General features: G+C 47.2%; 2 protein-coding genes across 8 annotated transcripts in view; one reads left to right on the forward strand and one right to left on the reverse strand.

Moving 5' to 3' along the window:
* PDZK1 (PDZ domain containing 1) overlaps nt 1-17220 on the forward strand; it is a 32858-nt gene extending 15638 nt beyond the window's left edge. For all 5 annotated transcript variants that reach the window (XM_084757543.1, XM_084757545.1, XM_084757544.1 and 2 more), the window contains 8 exons: nt 2703-2914; nt 3953-4199; nt 7465-7601; nt 8334-8529; nt 9821-10017; nt 14848-15072; nt 15514-15786; nt 16649-17220. In XM_084757543.1, coding sequence (XP_084613669.1) covers nt 2703-2914; nt 3953-4199; nt 7465-7601; nt 8334-8529; nt 9821-10017; nt 14848-15072; nt 15514-15786; nt 16649-16702 — 1541 coding nt within the window. In that variant the 3' untranslated portion in view covers nt 16703-17220. The remainder of the gene's footprint in view (nt 1-2702; nt 2915-3952; nt 4200-7464; nt 7602-8333; nt 8530-9820; nt 10018-14847; nt 15073-15513; nt 15787-16648) is intronic.
* Nucleotides 17162-23383, reverse strand: part of GPR89A (G protein-coupled receptor 89A) — a 32386-nt gene continuing 26164 nt past the window's right edge. For all 3 annotated transcript variants that reach the window (XM_084757548.1, XM_084757549.1, XM_084757550.1), the window contains 4 exons: nt 21918-22013; nt 19899-19988; nt 19040-19105; nt 17162-18098 (listed from right to left, as the gene is read on the reverse strand). In XM_084757548.1, coding sequence (XP_084613674.1) covers nt 17892-18098; nt 19040-19105; nt 19899-19988; nt 21918-22013 — 459 coding nt within the window. In that variant the 3' untranslated portion in view covers nt 17162-17891. The remainder of the gene's footprint in view (nt 18099-19039; nt 19106-19898; nt 19989-21917; nt 22014-23383) is intronic.

A 23383-nucleotide genomic window follows, 5' to 3' on the forward strand; every position in this document is an offset into this window, starting at 1 on the left:
CACACGTTCCTGTGTTCCTGTTCTCTTCTGTTTCCCAGCCCCCTTCCTGTAGTGGGACAACAGGAAGGGGAGGGTGGGTGGAGACAGAAGTGGCCACTGGAGTCATTTCTTGGGCATCCTTACTTTGCTCTGACTAGAAACTCCTGCATCACCTACAGCCATCTTCCTTCCTTCTTCCCCGCCTCATGCATTCTTTCACAGATTCATGTGTGTATTGTCATCATTTTGATCCTGATTCCTGGTTACCCTCCTGTCCTCCACTACTGGGCCCCTCTTCCCTGGACCACCACCCACTCTCACATGTTTTTGTTGTGTGCCCTGTTGCATCTGCTGAGGGTTGTTTGCACAAGCCAGGGTGTCATCTTAACAGTTGTATTACCAGCTGATCAGCCAGCTCTGAAGCCTGGCTTTGTTTTTTTTTTTGTTTTGTTTTGTTTTGTTTTTGGTTGGTTGGTTGGTTGCTTGCTTGCTTGTTTGAATCCTGCCTCACCAGATTCCCTCTAGCCCTGTCCTTCTTAGAAAGTTATTTCTCCAGAAAGCCAGTCTTATTTCTCCCCAGCCCATCCCTTCTTCCCCCAAACTCTTCATTGTGTCATCTTGTGTCTCTCAGTTCTTGTGCAGCATGACAGACAACACATTTTCCTTAAAAAAAAAAAGGTTATGAAAAAAATATTCTGCCAAGTTTGAAAGGCAGCGTGTGGCTCCTCTTATTCACAGGTCTATCCTCAGCGTCTAGACCCTGAAAGGTTTATCAGATATCTGAGTGTAAGTGCACATCTTGGAGGTGGATGTAGGCAGATCACGTGTGTCAGGATATCTTTTAAAAAATATTTATTTATTCACTTTACACCCTGATTGCAGCCCTGCTCCTATCACAAGAAGGAAAACACAGTACTTAATCATCCTGTGGGTAGGGGAAGAACTTCTAGGTATGATTAAAGGTCTTTTGTTGGATGCTAGGATCTCCTTAGCATAGGGTAGAGTACCTCCAGGAATTCCCAGGTTCTTTCTGAATGGGAGAGGGTTGGAACTGTAATCTTCCTTGCTGTCTAGGTGATGCTTCTTAGAGTATCTAAGGTTCAGAAAGGGAGTCTATTGTAATAGACAGAGCAGTTCAGGTGGCTATCCAGATATGCTAGACTTCGATCTCTCCAGCAGAGCCCCACCCATGGGCCCAGTTTAGTTGACTCTACGTTTTTTGTGGAGTTCTTGACCCCCCCAACTCCCTCAGTCATTTCCCCAACTCTTCCATGTGACTGTCTGAGCTCTGTCTAATGTTTGGCTGTGTGTCTCTGCATCTGTTTCCATCAGCTGCTGGGTGAAGCCTCTCAGGGGAGTTATGCTAGGCTTCTGTGTATACGCATTAGCAGAATAACATTAATGGCGTCAGAGATTGGTTCTCTCCTGTGGGATAAGGTGTGAGAATGTCTTAATGAAACTCTTGCGGGGTGGGAAGGTGGAGCCACTGGTTCAGAGTGATTTCTGTGCAAGTTTAAGGACAGGAGTTTGTGACTCCAAAAAGCCTGGAAAAAGCTGGGCATGGTGGTGTGTGTCTGCTGGACCTGTTGGCCAGATCTATGGTCAGATCTATGAGCTTTGGGTCCATTCAGAGAACTTGTCTCAATAAATAAGGTGGAGAGGAATTGAGACAGACACCGGACATGACCTCTGATTTCTAAACAGACAGACAGACAGACAGACACACACACACACACACACACACACACACACACACACACACACACACACCAGTACATGCCCAAATGAAACCTATTATTTTGTATGGTAATTAAAAGAAGGTAGATTTGACTTCTTAAACTTTCTGGATCGTGTGCTTTTAGACTTACCCTCTTTAGGGCAGAGGACAAAGTTGAGTTTGGTTGGAGCTACTAAAGCTAGAGCATCTGTGTTAAGTACTTGGTTGAACATAAATGTCAGAAACTCAGTTAAGAAGGCTGCTCTTGGGGAGCAGATCTGGAACTTGTGAACATGGTCTGCGCCAACACTCCCTATGCTGCACACAGAAGAATGGAACTGGACAAGTGTTGCAGGATATTTGATCCCATTGAGAACCCTGAGATTGTGATCTATAAAACCCTGTTTCTTGTTTGGTGTGGCTTAGCCCTAACACACACCTTTAATTCAAGAACTGTCTATTTATTGTAAATAGGTGATTACAGTGTGGTTCAGCCAGCCCTAATACACTCTAAAAGCTTCCTGTACACAGGATTATATAAAGTTAACCCTAGATCAAGAGTTGGAGCAAGAAACCAGCTGACAGGGATGAAGGAGTAGGAGAGAGGTTGAGTTGAAGGGTGTTTAAGACAGGGTGGAGAAGAAGGTGCTTGGTTTTTTGAGCTTTGAGCTTACAAGCCTTTGGCCTTGGATTGTTTGTTTGTTGTTTTTTTTTTTCTTTTCCTCTTGGGATGTCAGCTGAGCTAGTGAGCTTCTTGGGCTTTTTCCTGAGACTTGAGCTGTGTAGGAAGGTACGTTGGGTGCTTTCTCTGCCTCTCTGAACTAGCAGGTTTTCCTCTCCAGCATGTGGCTCCTGAGTCTCTATTGGTAATATTGAATGTTTGGGATTTTTGTTAACTTAAAACAAGAGACAGAAGAGGTACAGGCTATGTCTGCAGGTGCTCAGGTTTTCACACGCCAACTAGATTTCCTTGCTCATGGATTTATTCATTTGTTTTTCATCGCAGAAATGGCCTCCACCTTCAATCCCAGAGAGTGCAAACTGTCCAAACAAGAGGGGCAGAACTATGGCTTCTTCCTACGCATTGAGAAGGACACTGATGGTCACTTGGTCCGGGTGATTGAGAAGGATAGCCCAGCGGAGAAGGCTGGGCTCCTGGATGGGGACAGAGTTCTCAGAATCAATGGTGTCTTTGTTGACAAGGAAGAGCACGCGCAGGTGAATGGTCATCTGGGGTTCTTATCTCTCCAGCCTCCACATCTCTGCCCATTATGATTTTGGGGATCAATAGAACTGGCTTCTCTTCTGGCTGCCACTGGCAAGGATTTATTATTATATTTTATGTTGGACAGTCTAGCTGCTTATACTTAACCAAGAACTGTAAAAATTATTATACATTAGGGGCTTCCAATATGGCTCACTGGGTAAAGGTGCTTGTTGCCAAGACTGATGACTTGAGTTCAAATCTTGGGACCTACTTGGTGGATGAAGAGAACTGATTTCCACAAGTGTCCTCTGATTTCCACCTCCATGTACCCTATTATAAAACCCTATTAAAAAATCAATAAATTTAAAAAATTATACTTTAATAGTGTCAGGTTGAACATGCATTGCCCATTTGCTGCGTGTTAGAAATTGTGCTAGACACCTATCAGCCCTCAGCACAAGCCTATCCTGTAAAGCAGTCATACATAAGCGACTTACTTGTTAACATTCATGTAGTGAAATATAGGACAGGCTTGCCTTGCCCCATTTCAGCATCATTCTCCTTTCACTACACCATGTTGCTCCTCTAGACCTGAGATGCCCCATTATGTGCTCCAGAACAGTGGTTCTTAACCTTGCTAACGCTGCGGCCCTTTAATACAGTTCCTCATATTGTGGTGACCCCCAACCATAAAATGATTTCTGTTGCTACTTCATAACTGTAAGTTTACTGCTGTTAAGAACTGTGACGTAAATACTTGACTTGCGCCCCACATGCTGAGAACAACTTCTCTAGAGAGAGCTGCTCTGGGAGACCCCAGTCCTTATAAGGCCTTCCTGGATTCCTATAGTGCCAGGGGCCCGGTCTAATCCTCCCCTAGATACTGGGAGTGTTGGGGTGAAGGTGTCTGGTATTCCTCTGCTTAGGATATGGGTATCAGATCAGCCGTCAGATCTTTAGGGACACATGATGAGCATCCTCCTCCTGCAGTTGATTGGGGGCTAGGGGTAGTGGTAGGGTATCTTTTAACACCTCCCCTTTCTTCCTAGGTGGTGGATCTGGTCAGAAAGAGTGGGAATTCAGTGACTTTGCTGGTTCTGGATGGAGACTCCTATGAGAAGGCTGTGAAAAAACAGGTGGATTTGAAAGAATTGCATCAAAGCCAGGAGCCGGCTTTGAATGATAAGAAACCGGGCCCTGTGATGAATGGAGCCGTGGAGAAGTGCACCCAGCCACGGCTCTGCTACCTGGTGAAGGAGAGCGGCAGCTTTGGCTTCTCTCTGAAAACTATCCAAGGTGAGCTTGGGGTGGGGGCTGAACAACAGGCTTCTGGAAGACAGACGCTGTTGTGAATACCCACAGCAGCACTTTCTTCCTTTTCCTCCAGCACCAGCCCACTTCTCTGTAGTTGTACAGAGAAATCGGGCCTTTGGAGCCATTGGACAGCAGCAAGGGCTGAGCAGGATGCTGGGGTGCTGGGGTGCTGGGGTGCTGGGCACTCGTTCCCCACCTAGTGTTTGTCAGGCTGGTCCTTTGAGTTCAAAGCTCTTCATTGTTCGCTTGGTTTTGTGGTTTTTTGAGACAGGCTTTACTCTGTGTAGCCTTGGTGGTCCTGGAACTCACTCTACAGACCAGGCTGGCTTTGAACTCAAAGAGATCCACTTGTCCCTGCCTCTTGAGTGCTGGGCTTAAAGGCGTGCGCCACCATGCCGGGCTTCATTGTTCTTTTCTAGCTCATATAGGAGAGGTTTTTTTCATCTTAGCTACCTTTGAGTAAGACTGAATTTCTTCTCATGGCCCAGAGAAGCCAGGTGCTCATTCACTTAGTCAATAAAATGCTGAGCATCTGTTGTCATGTTACAACCCGGTGGAGTTGCTGAGGCTGCTGTCTAAACCCTGTCCTCCTGTGTGACATTACAGTGCTCTCAGGTGAGGTCCAGTCTCAACTGTCCTCAGACATGTCCCTGACCTATGGTGCAAGGGACATACTTGATTGTTTTGGTTTTTTGAGACAGGGTTTCTCTGTGTAGCCTTGGCTTCCCTGGACTCACTTTGTAGACCAGGCTGGCCTCAAACTCACAGAGACCTGCCTGCCTCTGCCTCCCTACTTCTGGGATTAAAGACATGCGCCACCACACCCAGCTGGGTCATACTTGAGAATCCGTAGCCCTCAGGAGTACACTGCTGGCACTGGAGCTGGAATCTGGAGCCATGCTAGCTGGCTGGCTGGCTCCATCATTAATTGTTAAACAGATAGGTAGAAGAGGCTGGTAGGTTCAGAAAAGATGCTGACACATAATTAATTGCCTTTCAGAAATTAGCTTTATTATGAGAAAGGGCCACAAGGTGAGTTCACCCATCACCTGACCCTAGTGGTGCTCTGCCCACTTTCTCTCTGCTGCTGATGGTGGATCATGGTTTGATAAGTGAGAAAGGAGAAGACCATTTGCCAATTTAAGATGGTTTTCAGAGGTTAAGTGACCTCTAGCAAGAGACAGACATTAGCTACTAAGAGGCAGTCCTCACATCTCTATTATTAAACAGTGGTGCTGAGGGCCACAGAACTTTGGTATTTCTTAGAAATCTACCAATAGTAAAATAGTGTTAAACAAAAGCCGAGGGCTGGTGCACTGGCTCAGTGGGTAAAGGTGCTGGCTGCCAGGCTCGATGACCTGGGTTTAGTCCCCAGAGCCCCACTTGGAGGAAGGAGAAAACCAACTCTGACCACCACATGCATGTTGTGGTGTGCATGCATATGTGTGTGTGTGTGTGTGTGTGTGTGTGTGTGTGTGTGTGTGTGTATACATGTGCATGCATGTGAGTGTGTCCATACATACAAATAAATATAATAATGACCTAAAAAGTCAAACTTCTACTCTTTTGGCTCTTGTACTAACACATGTAGGGAGTGGTTAGCTTTATGAAGAGAATGTTTTCTTTGTGACAAACTACAACAAGATTATGTTGAATTATGAAAGAAACCAAGCAGCAGTTGGCTTGGAGAGGACGTTGACACATAATGAGGTTTATTAGAATGAGAGAAGACCTCAGGGCCATGGTGGACCCTCAGGGTGGGAGGGGGTGTGTTCGACAATGCACTATGTGGACAGTCAGACATGGTGGGCTCTTAACTGGAAGGGTGGGGTTCCCTTTAAAGCCTGGAGAGGGGAAAGAGAAGGGAAGGATGAATGAATGAATAAGTGATTGTATTAATGAATCAACCAACCCCATGAGAAGGAGGGCAAGGAGACTAGGGGAGCTGCCTTTTCAGAGACCAGCTTTCAGAGCTGTCTCCAAGCCCCAGAACAGAGGAAAGGTCCGGCTTTTCATTACCTTTTAAGGGCAGTGAGAAGTTTCATATCATACATTAGTTCACCACAGCCTATGTGACAAGGAGCGTTGAGGGGGCCCAGGTATGAACTAAGAGCTGGCAAGTCCCTTCACAGATGCTTCGTCCCTGCTTCAGAGAGCTTCCGGGAGGCGTGCTCTGATCCATGGCCTGAAGAGGCTGTCCTTGTGTTCTTCTAATGGGAAGTAGGGGGACTCTCACAAGGGACAGATGTAGCCATAGAAAGCTACCTTCAGTGGAGATAGACATGTCTGGCGTTTAGAAAGACTCACTAGCGTGCCTTTAGAGTAACACCTAAACCACACTGCAGGCATGTGCTCCATTTCCTCCACTGCCGTCTCTCTCTGACCTTGCTGCCCAGCAACAGGAAGGCTTGTGGACCCCAGCAGTGGGTGATGGTTGGTGAGGGGACCGTTTAAAGGGGAAGGAGTCAAGCAGATGACTTCTAATTCTACAGAAGCAAAGATGGAACAACAGGCTGATGCAGCGTGGGCATGGATCAGTACTTTCTGGTTCAAGAGGCCAAAGCCAGATATATTTGTTTTGAAAAATTTACGTGTGTGTGTGTGTGTTTGTATGTATGTATGTATATATATGTGTGTGCGTGTATGTGTGTGCATGTATGTGTATGTGTGTATATGTATGTGTGTGTGTGTGTACACATGTATGCCATGCTGAATGTATGGGGTCCAGAGGACAACTTGCCGGAGTCAGTTTTGTTCTGTTCTACCACGTGGACCCGGGAATTGAACCCAGGTGGTCAGACTTGGCACCAGGTGTCATTCATTCCCCTCCGAGCCATCTCAGGTGCCTGTCACCGAGCGTCTGGCTTTCCCTCAGACTGAGAAAGTCTAATCAAACCAGCAGACAGGTGCTGAGTAAGGGCCCTGCCTAGCCTGCGCTGGGAGCTGTGGCTGAGTAAGGGCCCTGCCTAGCCTGCGCTGGGAGCTGTGGCTGAGTAAGGGCCCTGCCTGCGCTGGGGCTGGGCTGAGTAAGGGCCCTGCCTAGCCTGCGCTGGGAGCTGTGGCTGAGTAAGGGCCCTGCCTAGCCTGCGCTGGGAGCTGTGGCTGAGTAAGGGCCCTGCCTAGCCTGCGCTGGGAGCTGTGGCTGAGAGCTGAGGCGAGGGGTCACCTCTAAATGCATGCACAGGGAGCTCTTTCCTGCCAGATGGGAAGCACCCCTGTGCAGCGGACTCCCCTACTCTTCTTCCAGGTAAAAAGGGCGTGTGCCTGACTGACATAATACCTCAGGGCGTGGCCATGAGAGCTGGCGTCCTGGCTGATGACCACTTGATCGAAGTGAATGGAGAAAATGTACAGAATGCCAGCTATGAGGAAGTGGTGGAAAAGGTATGCTCCGGAATAGCACTTTCCTCATCTGCCTTCCCCTCCACTTTCTTCGGAAGTGACAGGGAGTTGGGTGGTAGGGCCTGGGTGAGTGTGTAATGGGAGGGCATCCATCCCCGGGAAGAGAGTCCGTGTAGAAAGGCTGCGCAGAATCACGGGCGGCATGGGCAGTGCCAGACGGCTCTGGCCTTCTTCACTTCCCATCAGTTTCCATTTCTGCACTTTTCAGTTACTGTGGTCAGCTGCATCTGAAGTAATAGAAACTTCCAGAAATGAGTGGCTCAGAAGTTTAGATAACTGTTGCTACAATATATTGTTACAATCAATTATTATTTACTGTTAGTCACCATGTCTGACTCGAGAGTTAAACTATCACAGGGCTGGGTGCCGAGGAAGGAACACTACAGATAAGGCTTAGCATTGTTCCCTGTCTCTGGATGGCCCGCTTCCTTCAGTGACTGACAGATGTAGTGCACAAGGATGGGTATGCTACACACCTTCTGGATGGCGGTGTCGGCCGGCAAGGGGTGGGTTTCGTCACCACTCAAAGCAGTATACAGCCTAAAGCTTATTGGGGCTTTCTGAAGTCTCCATTTAGTACCAGTCTGGCTGGAGGGAGCAGCCCAAATGCTCATGCGTGGGCCACGTGCCGAGTGGGCCTTCTGCTCTGCATGGCGACCTTCCTCCTGGCATCCTTTGTGGACGCCCCGTCCCTGGTCTGCCTGTCTTGCGCAGGTGAAGAAGTCAGGAAGTCGCATCATGTTCCTCCTTGTGGACAAAGAAACTGCCAAGTGCCACTGTGAGCAGAAGACCCAATTCAAGAGGGAGACAGCCAGTTTGAAACTGCTGCCCCACCAACCCCGGGTGGTGGTAATCAAGAAGGGAAGTAATGGCTACGGTTTCTATCTGAAGGCAGGCCCTGAACAGAAAGGTGAGGCGGGGGCGCTGGCTCTCCAACCCTCTAGATCCTGCCGGGGAAGTCCGAGGCAGGGCTGCAGAGGTTGCCCCCTGGTGGCCTGATTCTGGAGTCCCGGGTTCTGGATAGACAGGTGGGACTCGGCTCTAAGAGAGAAATATGAATCGAGAGCATTTGTTGATTTCTGTGGTGTGAACACCCCGCCCATGTCTGACTTTACATTGCCAGCATGATGGCCTTGAACACAAGCGTCAGTACGTTGTGCAGAATTGGCCTCAGGGAATTTGCCCAAGGAAGTCCCCATGCGACTTCATGCTAGGAGAAGAGAAAGCCTAAATCTGGGGGCATTGGGCACCCAGGAAGGGATTCACAACTTATCAGACCACCTTGCAGGAGAAGACAGGATGTGTCAGTCGGGGTGGGGCTTTAGCCTGACTTCAGGGCCCTGAAGATGGACTTGAAGGGTGTCTCTGGATACCTCTGTCCTTATTACCAAGGTGGCCACATTGCATAAGTGCCCCTTTTCTGCTTTTCATTATTAATTTGGCTGTTCTGATCAGCCTATGGAGGATATAGTGGCCAAACCTTGCTTGTTGGGGTATAGGCTGTGACCCCCAAATTGTGCAGTGCTACTAACATAGCAGCACAGCTCCAAGGGAATCCTGGCTGTCCATCTCCCTCCCTGCCTTCTGCATCAAGATCTTACTGAGAGCCGGGCGTGGTGGCGCACGCCTTTAATCCCAGCACTCGGGAAGCAGAGGCAGGTGGATTGCTGTGAGTTCGAGGCCAGCCTGGACTATAAAAGCGAGTCTAGGTCAGCCAAGGCTATACAGAGAAACCCTGTCTCGAAAAACCAAAAAAAAAAAAAAAAAAAAAAAAAAAAAAAAAAAACCTCACTGAGTATGGACTAACCTTGAACTTGAGACTCTCCTGTCTCCTGTTTCCACTTCCTCAGTACTGGCCCCTGCCCCTTCTGTGGCTTACCTGCTGGGTAAAACTTGTGGCGTGGGTACACCCACTGACTTCTTAGGAACTTGTTTGCCTGCCACTTTGTCAAAAGCAAGCATCAGACAGTGCAACTAAACACTGGGTTTTCAATCTTTTAAGACCCTTTCTCTGTTAGATGTTGGGTGTGCTCCAGGCACAAGCTAAAGAGTATATTTATTTGTAGGCCCCTGGGGTGGAGAAGTGGGGAAGGAGTTGGCTTCATTGTGCCTATTCCTTCAAGGCCTGGGACCCAGCAGAAATCCCAGGGCTTATGTATGGGGGTGTTTTTCTGGTAACTTTTCTTTTTGGGGGAGGGTAGGTCAAATCATCAAGGATGTAGAAGCTGGAAGCCCAGCAGAGGCAGCTGGTTTGAAGACTAATGACTTGGTAGTGGCTGTTAATGGCGAGCCTGTGGAAGCCCTGGATCATGACAGTGTGGTGGACATGATCAGAAAGGGTGGAGACCAGACAATGCTGTTGGTAGTGGACAAAGAGGCGGACAGCATCTACAGACTGGTAAGTGAGCCCAGTAATGCAGACTCATGCTTTGAGCTTGGGTGCCTTGACTCATGCCCTTCATCTCTGGGCTGAGTTACTTTGATCATCAGCCCAGAAGGAGCATAAGAATCATTAATGCCAATTTGTGACTCAAATTGGTAGTGACAGAAGAATGTTAAATGAATTGTGAATTCCTGGATAAAGGCTTTGGATGTGTAGATTAGCTGAAAACTTACTCTTGCTGATTCTAGGATAAGCTATGAAGAACAGGAATCTGAAACCGGGCAGAGGCGGCCTGGACTTCTCCAAGCTGGCACAGGCAGAAATGGATTTAGTTTTAGATTTGTTTTGTGTGTGTGAGTCTGTCTATGTGTATACACATATGCATGCAGGCGTCGCAGTCAGAAGAGGGTGGCAGCTCTCCTGCAGCTGGAGTCACAGAGGTTGTGAGCCACTTGTTGTGAGAACTGGGAACTGAACTCAGGTCATCGCAAGAGTTGAGCACTCTTAACTGCTGACCTGTTTCTCCAGCCTTGATAAATGGATGTGATACTGTTGGTCAGCAAGCCTCATCAATCTTGAGTAAAGATCTGGAAAGGTTTAATAGTTGGTTGTTGATGCAAAACAACAGCTCTCAACCTGAGCAGGAATAAGCACATATCTGGGAGTTAAATTTAAGTGACCATGGTCTGAGGACATAGATTTAGGCTACTTCAAGTCACGTTCCAACATGGAAGCAGTTAAGTGGAATTTTTTTGTTTTGTTTTTATAGTAACAGAACAAAGAAAAGTATAAATCAAGGCTTTAAAAAAATTAGATTTGGGCTGGGTGGTGGTGGCGGCGGCGGTGGCGCACGCCTTTAATCCCAGCACACAGGAGGCAGAGGCAGATGGATCGCTGTGAGGTCAAGACCAGCCTGGTCTACAAAGCAAGTCCAGGACAGCCAAGGCTACACAGAGAAACCCTGTCTCAAAAAACAAAAACAAATTAGATTTGAAACATCAGAAGCAGGTTAGTCAGGCAGAGACTCTTCAGACACTGTGACAGCATTTAGCCCTTTGGTTGGTGGAGAATACATTTTATTAATACATTAATACATTTTTTATTAATACATTTTTTTTCATTCCGGCTTGTTTATCAGGATGTTAGAGGTGGACAAGGAATCAATCTTTAGGCTAAAGATCACCCTAGAGAAACTCATTAGGCCCGGGAGCTGCAGCATTCTCACCTCTCCACAGTCATGGAAGCTTTCATCAGCGGAGATGCTGTGGGGGTCTGGGACTTCAGTCACATTGTCCTTGGTAAATACAGTAGACACAGGTTCACCAAGAAGCTCAAGAGCTGCATTCCTTCTTAGTTCTTATTATGACAGCTGTTTGTATGTGTGTTGGAGGCTTTAAAATAATGTTTCCTATTTTTAAGTTGTATGTGTGGTTATATGTGGGTATACATACATGAGAGCAGGTGCCCAGCAGCAATACCCCACAGGGTGTGGGGGTCCCCTTGTAGCTGGAGTGACAGGTAACTGTAAACTGTCTGATGTGGGTGTGGGGAGCCTTTGCAAGAGTGGCATGTGATCTTAGCACGTGAGTGTCATGTGAGCATGTCATGTGAGCATCTCCAGTCCCAATCTCAAGGTTTTAAAATATTTTACCCTGAGAATTGGGGTTCAGTCTAGTTTAAGAGATGTCTGGGGGCCAATGGCGTCTTCCTTTCTGGACATTGGTCACACATACACAGATGATAGTAGCAAAAGCACCTCAGAAGAGTATGGGTGGTGACACTGCCTCTTCATAGTTGGGAGATCATGCTTAGGCGACTTACTGAGGCACCCAGCTTAGCAGAGATCAGATCAGTACCTGAACCCAAGTTCTCAGACTCAGTTCATTAGACACCCATGTTTCCGCAAATCTTGATTAGATCTTTCATGACACTTCTGTCAACAAGATTAATGAGTTAACTGGGGTGAAAAGAATGTATTTGTTAGCTAATTGAGCAACCATAGCTAGAGAATCTTTGGTATTGGGATAGTAACGTGAACTGAAGTCTCTAATGGCACATGCACACACACAAGACACACAGACACATTGGGGCAGAGACATGGCATACATATTTAATGTATTTTCAGAGGATTTAAAGGAATGATGGGTAATTGATAGGATGATGTAATTAATATTCAAGATTACCAGCCAGGGGCTGGGGTGACAGTTCAATCAGTGAAGTGGCAGCCTTGTATGAGGACAGAGTTTGATCCCAGCACCTGTGCATCAGAGCCAGGTGTGGTGTGTGTGCCAGTCATCTGAGAGCTGGAGAGATGGGGACACACAGGTTCCTGGAGCCCAATGGCCAGCCAGCCTAGCCTAATGAGGAAGTACCAGGCCAGCGATATCACAGAAAAGGCAAGGTGGAAGGACAGCCTAGGAATAACATCCAAGGTTGTCTCCCACATACATGTGTGCACCGTCATATCCATGAACACACACCCTCCTAATCAGATTAGGGGGAATAAAAACAAGACAGACTATGGATGCTTTTCGAATACCATTCTAACTTGAAAGGAAGTTGTTGGAATGGGAAATGTTGAGAATATATTTAATAACCCAAAACAATTTAAGGTGACATAATTGGCTTTTGGAGGTAGCCACCTTTCTGCACTGAGTCAGACCAGCCATGCAGGCACTGGTAATGAAACTGTGGGTAAGCTGTCTTGAGCCCGTTTTCTTTATTGTATGGTACCATGAAGGGTACTGAGAGGACTAAATTAGACTACTTAAGATATCTCACATGTATGTCCAATAAATTCATACTGTTCAGTTCTGAGAATCAACTTTGACAAGTCCTGCAACCAAAAAGCTGATGACAGAAGGATTGGGAAGACACCAGGCATTACCTTGAATATAAAAGGCTGGCAGGCAGTAAGTACTCATTACTGCCCAGCCTGAATACACCTGCTTTTAAAAAGGAACTAATTTGAAAGGCTTAGAGGGCTACTTTGGCTTAAGAACTAGTGTAGCTGTTAGAAATGGGGCAGCTAACTTCAGCAAGCCAGTTTTGCTACTATAAGTCGACACTGGCCTTGAGGGCTCCGTTGTAATTCCTGAAAATAAAATCTATGATAGAATATTCACAGAAGGATGTACGTGTGATTTTTCCTGTTTTGGTTAATGTGAGAGGGGAGCCTGCCCCTCTCTCCAAGAAAGGTTTCATAGGTTGGCATGGGGGTGGGTTGGATTTTTGAGGTACAGCAGAGAGTAACTCATTCTAACAGTTCCCGACAGAGCTAGATGCTAGATCCGAGAGGACTCAAAAGGATGGATAAAAGCCTCCTGCTTCTTCTTTCATACTGGTGTGCTTTGACACCAGCAGTTCATCCCCAGGCAGACACAGCTGCTGTGCCTGCCAGGGGAGCTATGCGTCACTTTGATGATTGCTCACACTGTCTAGCCTACATCTGTGAACATGTTCCTGAAGGATGCTTGGAGCTGAGCTGCAGGGCACCGGCTTCTGAGCTGCTGCTCAGTGGGTAGAAAGGCAAACGAACCCCACCTCTCACTTTTTGCTAAGCTGCTATAGTGACAAGGTAGATAGTGTTGCTCTCTCATTGCTTCATGTCCTCTGTTTCTTACCAAATGTCCTGGAAACCTGTTGACATCAATTTAACCCCGGAGCAGGTCCGTAACACACCCAAGTCTAGCCCCCAACTCAAAATTCTCAACCAGGTAAGTTAATTCTAAAATTAAAAAACCACCACCAACAACAAAAACCAGGGATGAGGCTCTAGTTTGATAAAGTGTTTGCCTCAAAAGTGAAGACATGCTGGGTGTGGTGGCACATGCCTTTAATGCAGAGGCAGGCAGATCTCTGTGAGTTCGAGGCCAGCCTGGTCTACAAAGTGAGTCCAGGATAGCCAAGGCTACACAGAGAAATCCCCAAAAAAATCGAGTGAAGATTTGAGTTTGATCCCCAGGGTGCATGCCAAAATGCTGAGCATGTGGCACTAAAATGCAGCCTCAGTGCTGGAGAAGCAGGAAGGGGTCCCTGGCGCGCTTAGCAGGCCAGGCTAAACACACTAAGGAGCTTCAGGCCACGGAGACCTGTCTCCAGAGCTTAGAAGGAGTTCCTGAGGACAAGTCCACAAGGAAAAGAAGGAAACTGCCAGGAAACTAGGACAAGCACAAAGACATCAGGGACACGTGCACGCACAAGCAGAATAAAAACAAAACCCAAAAAACATTACGTTTCCTGTTCTGCTTCTGTATCCATCATTGCTTTCTTCACAACCATGGCTGTGAAAGGAAGAGGGACCAGAACCGGCAGACAGGAGGAAGGCTGGAATGAAAGAAGTGCCAAGGTCATTTCAATAAGCGGCAGGCGCCAGCCCTGGGAGATGAGGGATGGAGGCCACTGCTGCTGCTGTGTGGTCACCTCCTCCTCACCAGCCTGTGGAGTTGGTCTTCTCTGACATCTTTGAGTCTTCAGTCTTTAGTTTCTCTAACACGCTTGGAAAGCATCTTACCCAAGGGCAGGGGAGAGCAAGGCCTCCTCTGTGGGCTAGCCCCTCAGAGGCATTTCCTAAGGCAGACAGTGTTTGGTGATCTGCCTGCTTTTGTGGAGTTAAGCTTGTAATTCTGTTAGCCAGCTTTGAGGTCTGGTATAGAACTCTACACTGTTTCTATCTTAGGCACATGTATGTATCTCTGTACATCCCTCTTTCTACCTTCTCTGGTTGTAGTTAAGAAACTTTAGAGTCTATAATTGAGGAACAGCCATGTATGACACCCTGTGATTTAAGCCATCACATTCATGTAACTGCTCATGTGTGTATTTTCTCCCCTTTATTTTCAAAAGGCTCGCTTTTCTCCACTTCTCTACTACCAAAGTCAAGAATTGCCCAATGGTTCTGTCAAGGAAGGCCCAGCGCCCACCCCTTCTCCTCCAGAGGCCACAAGCTCAGACACTACAGAGGATGCAGGAGATCAGAAGCCCAAGCTCTGTAGGCTGACTAAAGAGGATGACAGCTACGGCTTTCACCTGAATGCCATTCGGGGTCAGCCAGGCTCCTTTATCAAAGAGGTATGGCAACTGGTTGCAGCAGCCCAGCATACACAGCCAGTTACGATGAGGACTTTCAGTGCAGGCCATGAGTAGGCATGATACTAGCTGCAGTCGCACGCCCCACCTCCGGCAGTGCTACACGTCTGCTTCTCTCTCTCTCTCTCTCTCTCTCTGTGTGTGTGTGTGTGTGTGTGTCCTGGTGCCTGTAGCCTGCAGGGATGGGCTGGGAGGTCACCGTGCAGCTCTCAAGGTGGGATCCTAAGATGGGGCTTAATGCCTTCAGCCCAGCAGTACAGTGCTCAGTCAGTGTGGAGCACTGCTCACTGGAGTTCAGGGGGTGTAGCCCGTCAAGGAGAGACATGGGGTGAAGAAGTCTTGAGGGTCTTCAGGAGGGAAGCGGCCCCAGCACACCCCCATCCTCACACACGTTTGGAGCTGACACTCAACTTCTGTTCACAGGTCCAGCAGGGTAGCCCCGCCGACAAGGCTGGGCTGGAGGACGAGGACGTCATCATCGAAGTGAATGGGCAGAATGTGCAGGAAGAACCCTATGACGAAGTAGTGGACAGAATCAAGAGCAGCGGGGAGCACGTCACACTCTTGGTCTGTGGAAAGAATGCCTACAGCTACTTCCAAGCTAAGCAAATCCCCATCGTTTCCTCCATGGCTGGCCCGCTGGTCACCTGCCCTGACGGCAAAGGAGAACCGTCAGCAGAGCTGGAGAAAGAACGAGTGAGTGTGACCATGCTGGGTGTGTGACCTGCTTCTCTGGGGTACAACCCCCCCCAAAACAGTAACAGGGTAACCGGCCTGTCAGGGTTTTGTGAGGAGAGGAGGGAGCACTAGGACAAAGTTATTGTCTTCTTAGAAATGTGGCCTCAGTGTGGAGCCCAGGCTGGTCTGGAACTCACAACCCTCTTGCCTCAGCCTCCTGAGCTTGGGGACTGTGGTGTGCGTGGTTAGGTTCTTAGCACACGGAGAAGCCCACTTGATGATGGCTAACCGGTTCTGCTTCTGGCGCACATCAGCTATGCGCCCCGAGGATTTCCTGGCTCCACACTTCAGCTTCCTACTTAAAAGACAGGGATAATGTGTGCAATTGCTTTCAGAATAAAAGTATTTGAACCATGCCTGGCTTCACAGTGACTAAAAACACAGAGGTGGTCAGGCTCTGTAGGAAGTAAGTGGCAGACATTACAATTATTTTTGTCAGAAGATTTTTTTTTTCTGGTTAATTTTCTCTTCATAGATGAACTGGTGTTTCAAAAGTGAAGTGACATCCAAGTTTATAAAAGGACATTGATAGCACTCAGGCCTCTGATGGGAAGTCTCACTGTAGTTTTCAATTGCTAATTCTATTAATAGGCAATGTCAGTTACAGTGCTCAAGTGGTCTTACATAAGTCTGTGTATAGACATACACACACACACATCTAGGCAATAAGGAACTTGTGTTTAGGAAGCTGGAACAAACCTAGTGTAGATGCAGATCACAGTTTCTGAAGTGCATGGCTCTGCCTGACCTAAGCACACAGCTCTATAGACTGGGCTGTGCTTTCCTGCTGAGGTAAAACCTTCGTTTTCCTTTTACACAGAGTCTCAGCACAGCCTCACAGTCTTCTTCCAACTCCGAAGACACAGAGATGTGAAGAGAATAAGCCGTGGTTTCCTTTCGGGTCCAGGAAGGCGCTCTGCTGACTGTTGGGCCGCTGGAGTCCTCTGTCCCACAGGACTGTCTGTTGTTGTAAGGGCTGCTGTCGCAGGGGCCTTATTTATGCTCCGCTGGAGGGAGGGAGCAAGCTATTTCTACGTGATGTCTTCCAAAGTGTGACTTTCCATTTCTGTTGATGAACCCTCTTACTTCTGTAGGTTTGACAACGGCAATGATTCATGTGTGTGTGTGTGTGAGAGCGCTGTGGCTAAGCAGCACTATTAAAAGTGCTTTTGAGTTGCTTGCAACTTCCCCTTTGGCTAACAGAAGCTGAATCTGAATAGTGCCTTTGTTCTGTATAAACATTTCATGCTTTTTCATTTGCTTCTAGAAGCCCAAAACATGGCAAAATGTGCACTATGACTTTAGTAATGAAATGAGACTTCCAGGCAACAGATTTCAGAATTGTCTTATATTGCATTTGAATATTAAAAAAAAATCAACACCTTCCTTTTATTGATGGAGGTTTTGTTTCTGATCAGGGAAGGGCTTGTCCCAGGTAACAGCCACTCACCATTTCATCCCACAACAGGAGGGGCAGAGGGAAAGACAACCCGAGTGGCCCCACTGCTGCAGGGCATTCACGCTTCACTAATTTACAAAGAATTAAAAGCTGGCATGTCTAAAATCTCGTTTGGTAAACTATCTCAGTTGCTATCCGTTTCCCAGAGAAGAGCAGACAGCCTTTGGCTATCTCTGTGACCGGGTAAAGCTGGGTAAAAGGGGGGGAGGGAGGGAGGGAGGAAGGGACTGAGGGAGGGAGGAGGGAGAGGGGTGCATTTCACATTACACTAGGCAGTGCTCAGAGTGAACCCAAGGCCAAAGTGCTACAACTTAGATTTTACTGACAGTTTTCAAGGGAAGCCATCTGCTTAGGAGCTCCAGGGTGTCTTCGTGCTCTGTCCCCCACCTCATTCCGCAGTCTCAGATCCACATGTGCTCCCTGCTGAATGCTGGGCTTTTCTCCTTCTTGCCTTAGCTGAAGCTGCTCATGACTCCGGCATCTCAGGAGGATGAAGGCATGTGCTGGAGGCAGAGTGGGCCACTGCACCAACCCAGCTGTACATAGAGCGTTAGGCCCTGGGAGTCCACTGTGTCCTTTCCGGACACCTGTCATGGGTCTGAGTTCAGGGCGCCATATGTTTCTCTGGGGCCTGTTTGTGAGCCAGATAGAGGAACAATATGCTGGACAGGGCACTGACCAGGAAGATGACATCAAACCAACGGTGATAGAAGTTGAACTGAAGTTCTCCCAGGACTTCTGTGATTATGGTGCGGTACTCTGGGGGCATGCTCATTCGGATCAGCAGCACGGAGGACACGAAGTACATGCCCTGTCAAATCAAGCCGATTAATTCAGAAGTTACTCTGAGTGCTTCAAGGTGCAGGTCAGGGAAAATTTAATTTAAAATCTAATTAAAAAAAATTTTTTTTATTGGAGTTGGAAAATAGTACAGTAGTTAAGACTGGCTGCTTTTTCAGAGGTCCTGGGTTTGATTACTAACACTCAATGGTGGCTCACCATCTGTTCCCTGGGGGAGGGGGAGTTAAACACCCTTTCCTGGCCTCTATGGGCATCAGGCACACGTGTACAAATATGTAGGCAAACACCCATAGACATAAAATGAAAATTCTTCAATTATTTGTGCACATAGGTGTGTGGTTGTGCATCTTCCTCAGTGTGCATGTGGTCAGAGGACAGCTTGCTAGGGTTGGTTCTCTCCTTCTACCATGTGGGTCTGGCTACTGAACTCAGGTACTCAGGCCTGGAGGCAAGCACTGTTAGCCACTGAGCAAGCCACTGTACTGGCCCAACTTAAACTGTTTACACATTTCTGGGCTGGAGAGATGGCTCAGTGGTTCCTCATGCATGTGCTATTTATGCAGATAGCCTATTTTGTTCCCAGCACACACACTGGGTATCACGGGCTTACAACTGCCTCTTAGCTCCAATTCCAGGGGATCAGATACCATCTTTTGGAGTCCACAGGCAACCAGACTTACATGTATATGCATAAACACATAACTCTTGACCCCCCCACACACAAAAAAAACCCAAGTCTCCAAACATTTCTAAGGTGGGTGTGGTGGTACATGCCTGAAATTTTAGCACTTGGGAGGTAGAGACAGGTCAGGAGTTCAAGGCCACCTTTCACTTCACTGAGAATTTGAGGCCAGCATGAGACCTTATCTCAAACAACAAAAAACCTCCCCAACAAAATCACATTTCTGACATTTTACAATTGTAGACATAAAAGCAGGCCAATAAGCTTACCATGATCTGTGCTAACAGCAGGACAATGACATTGGAGGACTTACTGCTGGAGATGGCATAGAAGAACTGTTAAGAAAGGGGGAGAGATGAGCAGGAGGTACAGCAGGACTCCTGTCATGAACAGCATGCTACGTGATCAACCTTGAATAGCATCTCTTTCATGGCACAAAAAGTACAAGTTCAGGTGTTAAAGCTACAGAGAGGGACATAAGATACAAGAAAAACAAAACAAAAACACAACAAAAAACAACACTGTTCTCCCCTGAGGTGGTTGGGGTTTATGTGTGACACAACAAAGGAACCTTCTGTTGTCAAACCAGAGGCTGTGATGCCCTGACATCATCAGGACCACACCAACCACCTGCGGCTGCCCAGGGCCCTGAGCTCTTTTCAGATTGTGTTAGATTATCTGCAGTCCCTCCCTCCCTCTCTCTTCTTTCAGTGTTTGGATCATCTACCAGGGAGAGCCCACTTTCCTCATCCTGTGACCTGCCCAGTGCTCTTCTCCCGGACTTCCCCATCTTCCTCACATGTGGTTTACAGTCATTCGAACCTTGTACCAATTTAGCTTACAGGTGATATGACAGAACAAACAGAATGGGCCTTTTATCAGCTTTGGAATGCATCTGTGGCTGGTAGATGATGTCATATTTTACTCACAACTCATAAAGAAGTTTAAGTCTGTGTGTGTGTGTGTGTGTGTGTGTGTGAGAGAGAGAGAGAGAGAGAGAGAGAGAGAGAGAGAGAGAGAGAGAGAGAGAGAGAGAGAGATCTGAGTTGTTCAGGTTAATGCTGAGGATTATCTAACTCTGATGTCATTTAATTAAATAGGCTTTTTAAACATGGCAATACAACAAACCTTGGTAAGAGTGATCAGCAGTCCTCTGATGGATGTGACGATGATTATTCCAACCAGAATGAAGGAAATGTGTTGAGACCAGAACTTCACCTGACATCAGAACAGGAAGAATAGGCTATCACATTTCTGGGCAGAGCCGAGAGCTAATGTGAATTCTGAGGACTCATGTGACTAGGAGAAGGAATTCCATTGGGTTCCTCAAGGCTGGTTTTGAAAGTAAATACCTATAGGTGTTAGGTACCAATGGGAAGACTGCATTGGATTCCTTAGTCAGCAGGCTGAATCAAGTCCTGACTGAATCAAGGGTCAAAGAAAGCAGGTACAGAGAAGCGAGGGTTCAGCACTAATCACTGAAAGACCACAGCTGATGAGGTGGTCCTACTGCGAGGGGTGCAGAGGAGGGATTAAAAAGAAAAGACCCAGCAGCAGCCTGATTGTTCTCAATGCCTGAGTGGAGGACTCAAGAGGTGCACGTGAACCACATAATGGAGCTCTTTCATCCTGCACTGTGACAGGGAGAAGCCATTTTGGGGACCTGAGCTTGACTGTTCTCAAGAATGTGAGGCAAAGGCACCAACATCTAAAAGGCTTGCTCATCAGAAGCATGACCATGGAGGAAGTAGGTGAGCCAATCAAGCTAGAGTAGACATGAGTGAACAGCCTCCGAGTGCTCACTTCTAGAAGTATAGTCCACGGGGGAAAATTTGGTTTTGAGACAGGACTTTACTATGTAGCCCTGCCTGGCCTAGAACTTGCTCTGTAGACCAGGCTGGCCTTGAGCTCTGAGATTTACCTGCTTCTGTCTCCTTAGTGCCCCACTTCCAGTGAGCCCAGTAAGCAAGGTGAAATTTAAATAAGAAAATCACACAGGTATCAATGATAAAGCACATGGACAGCTGGAATCTATAGGACCCGAAGGAAAAGATGCCACACTGTCACACGGAGAGAGAACACACTGTTGACCTATCATTAAAAATGTGTGTGTACTCTAAGGGTTGGGGAGACAGCTCAGTCGCTAAGGGAGCTGAAATTCCACACACTGCTGTAACAGTGGGCATGGCCATGTGCACCAGGAACGGCAGCATTGGGAGCTAGGGACAGGCAGGTTCTGGGAACGTGCTGGCCAGTGCTGCTGCAATGTCAAGGTATAAAAAGTGAGGTGGAGAGAGGACATCCACAGTGCCCTTACCTCCACAGGAGCACTGTGACTTTGAGCCCCTCTCCTGAAGAAAGAACCAAAGCATCCCTGTGCTGTTTCTTCAGGACTGCATCTCAGTTTGCTTGCTTACTTTATGTAGCTGCACTTGAGGTGAGGTCATGCTAAGCTGAGATAGGGGACCAAGGACAACAGACACTCCTCATGCCAGTTCAAAGTAAGCTAAGCAGTCCATACCAGGACAGAGGTGAGATACCAGTCTTACTGTCAAAGTGCTCATCAGCTGGAGTGATGTCATCTGGTCTATCCTTAAACTCTGGATAGAGACACTGAACTCAAGATAAGGTATGTTTATGCCTGGTTTTATGAAATAGGGAGATATGATTTAAAAAAAAAACCTACTTTGTGCACAGGTGACAATTCAACTTTAGTCCAAGGTCCCTCTTAGTTCACTGATAAAGATCGTTTCTTACAGCAGAGGTTATTTTTGCTTTATCTCAGATCACTAATTAGTTGTTAATGTTCTACCAGGAGATCAAAGGTGAGTTGTGAGTTTGGGGAGCTCATCTCGTACCATAGGGAAAGACTTGAGCATTTGGTGGGGAGACACTGGCAGAGTGGTACCTGGCTTGGGCAGGCTGACGAGGGCCTGTAGTGGCAGGTAGCACCCATGAAGGTCACTACCGGTCACTGATTATGGTTTTACAATAAGAAAGCTAATCCTGGCTGCGTACACATGTGCTGTGTGAGCTGTCAACACACGTGAGGACAAATGGCCCCGAAGTTCAGGAGTTAAAACCTGAGTGTCAGGCTACGGCTGGATAGAGCAGGACACTTAAACCAGGAGCTAGCATGGCTCTTACGTCGAACTGGATCCCCAGGTAGTTCACAGTGATCTCGATGCCTCTGGTGACAGGATCAGTCTTCCCAACTCGATCAAGAACAATATTGATGGTTGCCTGCGGAACACCAGAACAACCCTCTAAGCCGTGCATCCTGCCCCGACGGCTCGGTGAGCAAAGGCCAAGGCCACCAAGCCTGAGCGCCTGATTCAATTCCTGAGCTCCATAGGGTGGAATGAAAGAAACGGCCCTTGTAACTTGTCCCTCTGACTGCCACACATGCCCCATGTCACCTGTGCCCAAACACATACACACACAAAGTAAAAAATGTAATTTAACAGCAACAAACCCAAAATGATTCCACACAAATCAGTGAAATTATCTTACAGGTTGATGTTTCCCCAAAATACAATTTAATTCTACTTCTAACCTAAATCATGAATAGGAAATTTACTTTGTCTACTCACACACAGGCAAATAGTCTATAAATTAAATTTCTATAAAGAGTCAAGGGCAATAAAACACATGCGCTGTATGATTCAGAGGCCAGAAGGCTAACATCTGGTAAATGAACGCCAGGGTCATTGCCTGTGGTGACTCTGTGGATGCTCTAAGAGCAAAGACAAAGGAGTGCGGCTGCTGAGCTAACGAGATCACATGGAATGAAAGGCGCCCGACTATCTCAGCGGAGGCAGTTTAAAAAACTGGCGGGCTAGAAGTGGCTTGACAAGTGCCAAGGCCGCCTCAGCCACATGGGAGCTTCAAGTGTAGCCATCAGCACCACCACTACGTGTAAAGCGTGTAAGTCAGGTCAGCCTCTGTGACAGTGACAGCGACACTGACAGTACAGGAGTGAATGGGCTTGGCTCGGCGCCAATGAAACCTGTTTACAGAGGCAAAGTGCAGCTGGGCTCTCCTGTGGACCACACACTGTTAACTCCTGCTTTAAACACACCCGTGAAATGGCAGACTGTCAAATTGAATTAAAAAACAAAAACAACAACAATAAATCCTGACATTTGCATACGGTCTAAAAGAAGTGTGAAGATACAAAAGTAAAAAGCTGGGAAAACATATTTTACTGCAGCATTGATCACGATAAAGGTGAAATGTCTCTGTTAACATCAAATATGTGCTTCACAGCAGCAACATTGCCAGTGCGGCATTAGAAGGGTCATCTTATAAACACAAAGGATGTACAGTGATTCTAAATGTTTTATAGCTGATAAGCTTCAGAATGTTACAATGAAACCCATTATTTCATACATTGGCTAAAAAAAAAAACATTAAAAATTAATCCATTATACATCTCAGAATGTCTTGAAGAGGAATTCAGGTGGATCAATGCACACATAATCACAGCACCACACCGCACGTCACGCAGTCTGCAAGTGTGTGTCAATCCAAAGAGCAATAAAGAGCTACGGGAATTGGCATGGTGGCACGTGCCTGCAACCCCAGCACTTGGAAGCCAAAGACAGATTCGT

Source organism: Acomys minous (assembly GCF_964271855.1).
Source record: "Acomys minous genome assembly, chromosome: 14".
Lineage (NCBI taxonomy): Eukaryota > Metazoa > Chordata > Mammalia > Rodentia > Muridae > Acomys > Acomys minous.